At 34.4% G+C, this 8,324-nt stretch overlaps 1 protein-coding gene across 4 annotated transcripts; it reads right to left on the bottom strand.

Moving 5' to 3' along the window:
* Window positions 1-643: 643 nt before the first annotated feature.
* Window positions 644-7,697, bottom strand: LOC132199852 (uncharacterized). 4 transcript variants are annotated; one of them, XR_009442140.1, is made up of 7 exons: window positions 7,514-7,697; window positions 4,460-4,533; window positions 3,860-4,072; window positions 3,266-3,443; window positions 1,870-1,983; window positions 1,580-1,803; window positions 644-1,513 (listed from the first exon to the last, which is right to left on the bottom strand). XR_009442140.1 is itself a non-coding variant. In XM_059624902.1 (7 exons), exons 4-7 carry the CDS (start codon window positions 3,293-3,295, stop codon window positions 1,206-1,208), a joined length of 681 nt encoding a protein of 226 aa, XP_059480885.1. In that variant the 5' UTR covers window positions 3,296-3,443; window positions 3,860-4,072; window positions 4,460-4,533; window positions 7,514-7,697; the 3' UTR covers window positions 644-1,205. The 4 variants fall into 4 exon arrangements, 3 of the variants coding, with proteins under 3 accessions (XP_059480885.1, XP_059480886.1, XP_059480887.1); XM_059624902.1 differs by having other exon boundaries at window positions 1,865-1,983; XM_059624903.1 differs by lacking the exons at window positions 3,860-4,072; window positions 4,460-4,533; window positions 7,514-7,697 and adding an exon at window positions 3,711-3,761 and having other exon boundaries at window positions 1,865-1,983.
* Window positions 7,698-8,324: the final 627 nt, after the last annotated feature.

The following is an 8,324-nucleotide window of genomic DNA, read 5'->3' as shown; positions in this document are numbered from 1 at the left end:
GGCAGTGTAATTGATTAATTGCAGAAGTAATACTATTGTATTCAGTGAATGGAAAACCCTTGACACATTTCAAAGACTACTTAGAAAAAAGCCTTGATGCCAACTCAATTGAAAGAAATAAATTATTCACAACATGTGTTAAGTGTGTAAAAAAAGTAAGGTGAATATTTTTCAGCGCATAATGCAGTGAAATAAAATAATAATGAAAAAAATTGAGAACAGTTATGCCTTGACAGAGGAATGGTGCAGAGAATGTTGGCAATTTCAACGCGAGCGAAGAATTTGAGGCTGGTGCGGAATGTTGGCAATTTCAACGAGAGCGAAGAATTTGCGGCTCGTTCAGAATTTTGGCTATTTCAACGCCGCTAAAATGCGACGCCGGCCGACGCCAACTTGACTCCGCGCGCTTTAAAAATTCTTTATTTTTCACTGGTAGGTGAGGAGCGGGCCCGGGGGAATTTCCCCCCATCCCCCCTTGAAAATCCGCCTCTGTTTAAATTTAAGAAATAAAATATAATTTATTTATTAGTCTTGGACACTATTATGTCCCTTGGGTCTAGCTCCTCTGTGAGAAGAGGTTCTTCCGTTTGGGTGACACCTTTAAACCTAATAAATAAATAATTTAAGCCATGTATTCTGAATTTCAATCTTGATTTATTTATAAGGACAGCTACTGCTTGGAATAATAATCAATGACCAAAATAACACCAATATACAATCAACCATACTTGGGCAGAGCACGAGTGCAGGGACTTGCAAACTCCGAGCGAGAGTGCAACCGTCAGTGAGTACATGCACTCATTCCGCTCAAAAATGCGCTCAGCGAGCGATCATAACTTGCAACTTAAGCACAAAATAACAAAATTCCTCACAAAAATTTTAAGTTTAATACATATAAGCAAATTTATCACAGAAAATTTATTAAAAAGAATTTATTATTTATTGATACCGTTGTTAAATTAATTTCTGCAATTTTTTTAAAAAAATGCCCGGAAAATTCTAGAAATGCTGGGAAAACAGGTGCAGAGCGTTAGAACAGAGTGCGAGTGCAAACATCAAAATCTCGAGCTCGAATGCGAGCGCACTGTTGCCACTGACAGCGCGAGAGCAAAATTCTCGCACCCAACTATGCAATCAACAATAGATTGGATAAATGAAGAACAAAATTACATTGTGTAGCTGTTTGCAGGAAAACGAGAAGAGAATCAACGGGTGTAGTTTACAGACGTGGCTTCAGAAACAAAAAAATTTGGGGGGTAAATGTGTGCCGTCTGGCGAAAGACGCCGCGGAGACAAAAATTTGTAAAAACTTTAAAAGTAAGCACTGCCCTTTGCGGCCAAGAAAAAAACCTACTGAATCTGCACGAAATGGCCGTCGCTCCAGTTGCATTGGTTGCAACGGTTGTCTGGAAGCTCGCAGCAGCTATCACACAGAAAAGTGTCGTGACCGCAATTCGCTTGCCCAAATCCCTCTTAGTCGGGCATCTGTAGCACATTTTCTTTGAGCCAAAGACTGCAAATAAAATTAATTAAAATAAATTTAATAAAATTAGCATTTTTAAAAGTGAATTAAACTTACGAAAGCTATTGAGCTCGTCGCTTAATTCTGATAAATGCAGTAGGAGTAACTGCTGATCCTTGTAACTGTTGACCTTTTTTGTCTTGTACAGGTTCAAAATAAGCACAATAAAGCCAAAGGCGTCCAACTGTCCAGCAGCCGATCTCACTTCTTTGTTAAATAAGGCCCCATAGAGTAATTCCGTCTTTTCAAGAACCTTTGGTGAGATCGGGGTGAGGGGTAAGCTAAAAGATTAGCAATTCATTAACATAAATTGGCATGATAAAGTATATCTATGTTATTTACATTACAGTCAAAAAGAGTTTTTGCCACATGTGCCACATGGTCGAAACTCTCTCCGAGAGGGTCAACAACTCCTTTATTGCCATCTGATGGCTGAATGCTGATTTAGAGGCTGTTTCGCCCTGAAAATAAAGCATAAACCTCATTTCAACAACTTAGAACAAAAATATAAATGAACTATATATTGAAGCATAAAGTTTCAATCCTCCACTCCCAACTGCATTTCAACAATTTAAAGGGAAGCTTCCCCACACTTTACAGGTTCCCGATCTTGGCTTGTCGCAAAATTTTTCTTTAAAACAGAAACTGAAATTTATGTGAATGCAAAATATTTTTGGAGTTAAAAAATGTATAAAATAAAAATTAACAAAAAATCGATCGGCTCAAGACGCAGTTCGGCTGGCGCGGCGCGACCGGCTTGAAAATTTTAAAAAAGGGCCATAAATACCGGGCCAGTGGCAGAGTGGTTAGTGTGCTTGCATTCTGATCACTCTGAGCTCGGCTGGCGTGTGTTCGAGTCTTGCAATTTGTTTGCATTGATAGCAAATAGTTGTGTGTGAGCCAGACACTCGCCAGTCGAAATCCAGTGGAATTCGGGAGATGCAGATTGCTCTGCATCGACTCGCTGCCGGCTGGTTTTCACCTTTCCAGCCGGGCATATTGGTATGTGGCGAATGCACAGCGTTTCAATTGCGAGTCCTCGGTGGCGAGGCAAACACGCTCTGACTCTCTTGCAAATGGGTGCATCTCGATCGGGGGGCAACTCGCGATTCGCGGTGACACTCCATAAGCTCAAAACTCTAATTTATACTGATTTATACTCATTTATACTGAACAATTAAATACATCTAGCATCTTTTTTCTGCAGAGCTAAATATGCCTTGGGAATGGGTTGCGTTAATTTATATGTTTGCAATTAATGTGATTACAAATTTTAAAATCGAGTGTTTAATTCCTTTTGAACCGTTAGAAACGTGTGATTAACGATAATTCCTGTGATTGAAAGAAGAAAAGCTATTTTTAAAATCGTCACAAAATAATTTCATAAATCATAAAATTAAAATTTCACTTTGTTTATAATAAAATAAATTATTTTCAAAATACTTAAATGTATATTATAAGAAATTGTACACTTTCATATAAAAACAGTAAAAGTATTAAAAAAAACCGTACCGTCATTTCAGTGCTTCTCAAACGTCAAACATTAAATTGCAGAGTGAAATATCTCCCTAATTCTTAATATTTTGCACTTATTCTTTATTGTTGCGCTCTTTTTCCCAGTAGTGTCAGAGAGAAATCAATTTGGGTAAATGGATTTTTTTTTCAATTTACCCTTCAATATTTGCAAAGGAAAAACTTGTTGCAAACTCGGTCAACTGATTTTCGTGTAATTTTATCACTTACATGAAAGGATACGCCGTTTTTCCTGTCCATCCACACAGGGCTACCGGGCAAATTAATATTGATTTTCCAAATAGGCAGAACCTGCAATAGGGGTTGTCGTGGCAAGAAGATTTAAATGTTGCCTTCCGGTCACAACCGATCTCTGTGCACTTCTGGTCTGTGGAATTGTCATCAAAAACTAAAAAAAAAAATTAATAAACAAATTAATTGAGGCATTTAAATTTCATGGATAATATATCAAATGTTGCATTTTTTTTGCGATCAAATAAATATTTGAAAAAAAAACATATCCGAACGTTTTTTTTTTATCAATTCTGGTTTCAGAACGATGAGTCCTAAGAAAATGAACTTTGTAAATGACAAGCCTTGGCTTAGGATTTTTATTTTTATCAAATTTCTTAAAATTGACAGTTTTTCTTCCAGATTTAGCATTAAAATTGCTTACCGCAATCGCAAAAAGATCGCAAATGACCGCAAGCAATCGACCACCTTTTGCGATTGCGATTTTGTCCATCCTTGTATATTTCTGTGTGTGTTTGACAAAAAAAAATATGCATTTGCAATGATCGAGTTTACAAGTGTAAAAAAATATACCTATGCTTGTGATGGATTTCGCGACGACCGCCAGCTGAACCAACACAAGCCTTACGTTGGCTACAGACGTCTCGTTAAAAAGCTCCAAGACAATGAGAATCATGGATAGGACATTAGTAGCTATTTTTTCGGCCTTGGTATCGGCGGAGTTCAGAGCCGAAATCAGCTCGTTTGCCTTTTCCGTGGTTTCAGCAGTCAGTGTAATTGAGGAAGCTGCAAGTTAAAAAACATTTAAAATCAAATAAATATTAGTCATTATAATTATTATTCAGTGAATCGTCTTAAGGAGAGGCTTTTGCTAAAAAAACGGCCCATTTACTTTTGATGGTGATTTCTTCCGATTTCTTCATTTTTTTCTCATTAAAGCATTAGTATAAGTAAGTTCCAATAAGGAGAAAACAAATTAATAAGGAAATATAGTAGTCACAGTAAGAGAAATGAATATTTTAAATTTAACCGCCATTTTTTTGTCCGAATTTTCCAAAAGAATTTCTTTTTCACAAAATCGGACGGACTAAAATTAATTAAACTTTCATCGAATCACACGTTACGTTCATATTATTACCCCCTAAAAAAAAAAATGAATTTTGTTTTGTTTACCCGAGTGTTGATCAAAGTTTGGGCGATTTGAATTTCTTTCTTATTCGTAGCCATCGTTGGGGACAGTTCAGAACCTGAAACGATATAAGGTACTTTTTTGATACCATATTAAGGAGAAAGATTAATAAGGGAGAGAGATGAGATGATCACATAGCTAGGGATGGGCGCCCTTTTCAACTTCGAATCGGGCACACGAATCATACCCCAGAACCGCTGTTGATTGACAAAAGCAAATTCCTCACTTCTCTAAAGCGAAGAGCCCAGACAGAATACCTGCCATTGCCAGGGGAACTATTCAACCGCGAAAATTTCTTGAGCTCACTTCAAAATACACCTATGATCCACACCGTCATGTGGTTGCAGCCGCACTCACAACAAATGCTCCAACGCGCAGAAGGCAAGCGCCTCCAGCGACTTCCTCAGTTTTTGCGCTTCCTAACACTGACGTCTAAATTATAATGTAAAAAACATTTGACAATAAGTTTACAATATAAAAACTGATATATTTCATCATGAAAGTGGTTTTTAAATTTTCGGACAAAAAATATTCGGACAAAATAATTTCGGTCATTCCAGTAATTTTGTCGAACATTTAATTTTCGGACATTACATATTCGGACATTCCATTTTTGGTTTTTCGGACAATCCATATTCGGACAAAACGTGGCGACCCTATAGTTACAATTTTTAGAATTTTGTTATATAATTTTAAATGATAAATTTATTTAAAATATTTCAGTCGCCAAGTAATGCTCCTTAATGGAACGTAAAAAATTTAAGTCAGAATATAAGAAATTAAAAGTTTGTCTCAAACCTCATATCTTGGAAAATAAGACTGGAATACCATCAGATATTATTAAAGCAAATTTTTTTATTTCTGAATTTTCCAGTTCACTTCAAAATAATAAAATTTCATGTAATATTTCACTCGCGAATTAAATCAATATTTTGCATTATTTGCTATGAAACTTAAATTTTTTATTTGCATGTAAAAGAACACACGAAGGTTACCATTCAGAGTTTTTTTAAATTTTTAATATATACTGATCATTATATTAAATATAGAATTATACAATATTATTCTCCCCTTACGTGTATATTTAATTTTTCACGCAAAATAAAAATAAAGTCTCAATCCAAATTATTTTGTTCGATTTGATAATAAAACATTTATAAAGCCCCTATCCAGTAGTATGAGGGGGGACGTTTTAAGCGACTGAAATTTTAAAATTTTATGCAAGAAAAAATAATCGAGAAGTAAGTGAAACCGATATCTTTGCATTTTAAGAGCATATATTGAAGAAAATAGAAGCTTGAAACTCCGTTAGCGCAACTCAATGGAAACAAAAAAGGAAAAACAATTGAATCACTCTATTGTGTTCATTAAACGCGGGCCAAAAATCATCTCTATTTTATTTAAAAAAAAAATCAAAATCTGAAGATTGAAACGGTGTGAAGGTGAAGAGGTTATGGGGGTAATTAATTTTTATCGTTTGATTGGATGATGCTGCTATGATTGTGAGGAGAAATTTTAAAATTTATTATTTATGCAACCCACACAATCTTCAAAAGCTTATTGAAGCGATTATTTAATTTTTACCGATCGACTTTTTTTAGTAAATATTAATTCGGCAGGTAAAAAGGGAAAAGCATTCAATCAGTGCCTGTATGAACGAGCGAGGGAAGAAGATGCGACTGCATATTTTGTCTCTCCCGAGAGCACGCACTCTGGCAGGTGCTTTTATTATTTTTTTTTGTTTAATTTTCATAAAAGCGATTTGGCATTTTAGTTAGTTAAATAAAAGTGCCCTTATACATAACGCGTACTTACCTCAATAAGAACTTTGCAGAAACACACTTAAAGGCCTGGATATTTTAATAAAATTTATTTTAAATATTTTTTATTTTTGCTATTAACTATTAATTAAACATTAATTCTCTTATTGCATTTGCACTCTTTATACATATCTGTTTATTTTAATTTTTTAACGATTAATATTTTAATAAACTTAAAGGTTTTTTATATTTTGTATGATTTGAATAAATTTAATTTTAAAACTTTGTGCAAAGATATGTATAATTTTAACTTTGCAAAAATAGAGCGTTACAAAAAACGAGAGATTTTTCAACATTAAAACATATCGGCTTGCAGACTTTTTTTTAAATACTACTTTTATGATAGCTTAAACTCTATTGAAAATGAACTAATTTCCAAATTTAAAAACAAAAATAAAAGGAAGTTGTTGGTACGAAAAAAAATGAACACAAATTAGCACAAAATAACTCAAACCCTGTCCGCGCGACTCCCTCATTCATGCTTCGCTTGCCAGTAAAAATATCCTCCAAATATACAATTAAAAGCAACTAAAAATACCACATGATTTTTTTTTACAATCAATCCGGCAAAAGCTGTACTTATTGCACGAATTAATAATTCAACTAAACAATTAAATTCAGTCGCAAAGAATAACCACTCGATCGGGTTGGAGCGATAATAATTTTTCTGCCATTTTTGAATGAAAATCAACATTAATATCGACAAATTATTTACATTAGTTAAAATGAATTTTCCAATTTTCCATTTTTTTCAATTCCTTCCATCTCCTTGTGCGCGCCATGAAGGGCGCATGCATTTTCGGAGAAAGGCACTGGAATTTGACCTTCAAGCCACTTTTGTCGCGCAGGATTTTCTGCATTTTCGCGTTCAATTTTCTTACAAGATCAAGCAGCTATAAACAATGTTTTGCGAGCCCAAAGTTCTGCTTTCGGCTGACAATGACAGAAAAAGGCACTCAAAGTGATTTTTTTCTGCATTTCCTCCTGCGCTGCTTTTCAACAAATAAAGATAAATTTTAAAACATGACCATAATACTTTTTAACTCTTTCGCACAACCTTTTTATACACAATTTTCATCAACATTAATTTATTCTGCACATCCTTGAAAACTTATTTATATTCACGCATGTCGGGGTAAACCTTAATAATGACGCACACCAAACAAAAATTTGATTTTTTTTTTTTTTTATTAGAAATTTATTAAAAAATAAAGATACCTTTTAAGATGCTGTCGGGATCATCTTCCTGTTCCTCTCGTGTTGGCAGCAAAGTCCATTTTGATGTTTTCAGGTGACCAGCTCGGACGATACAGACAGGACTTCCGATCTCGGCGCTTGTCCCGGGCCGACTTCCAGTCGGTTGCTCGCTGCTGCGGCTGCTCGCTCATCCTTGCTTTGTCCTTCTCTAGTGCAATTTTACTCCACTTGTACATATTTGTGATTTTTGTGCCTCCTCACACAAAAGCAGCATTCCAATGACTCATTTGTGACATCCTTTGAATCGCTGACATTTTAAAAAGTGGCTTGTTGTTGGAATTTTTGAAATTTCTTTGCGAATTGGTATCGTCGTTAAATTTCAAATATGGCAAAGTGTCATTCGTAATTCTACAATAAGATGCTGCAAATTAAATGTTGAATAATTTTAATTTATAAAAAAGTTTAGTTCATTTTCGCAGTGTTACAAATGATACATTAAATAATTAAAAAAACGTATACAATTATTTTAAAATATTATTAAACAATAAAAAATTATTTTAACTTTATTAAATATCGTATTATCATGAGGATACAAAATTTCTAATTTTTCTTCTTCAGAATTTACAATTATAGAGTGTGTCTCTCTCTTAAATTGGTTGCATTTCAAAGGTGGACCGAGATTCTTTTGAAAGAGAAAAAGCAACAGAATAATACAGCTTTATTCTTTAAAAATATTTCGTATTATGTCTATGCAATTACTTTGGTGCTGATGAGCGCTCCAAATTGCTAACATTTCACACATACACACACAAATATTATCGGTTTAAAAATA

This window comes from Neocloeon triangulifer, unplaced genomic scaffold (assembly GCF_031216515.1).
Source record: "Neocloeon triangulifer isolate White Clay Creek 2 clone unplaced genomic scaffold, ASM3121651v1 ptg000014l, whole genome shotgun sequence".
NCBI lineage: Eukaryota > Metazoa > Arthropoda > Insecta > Ephemeroptera > Baetidae > Neocloeon > Neocloeon triangulifer.
This window is presented reverse-complemented; position numbering and strand designations above follow the sequence as displayed.

Coding starts and splice junctions, on each gene's coding strand:
- LOC132199852 (XM_059624902.1), bottom strand. CDS start 3,295: ATGGACAGGAAAAACGGCGTATCCTTTCAT. Junction 1,804..1,864: donor AAACTCTTTTTGACTGTAAT/GTAAATAACATA, acceptor CTAATCTTTTAG/CTTACCCCTCACCCCGATCT. Junction 1,514..1,579: donor CGACGAGCTCAATAGCTTTC/GTAAGTTTAATT, acceptor TTTTATTTGCAG/TCTTTGGCTCAAAGAAAATG.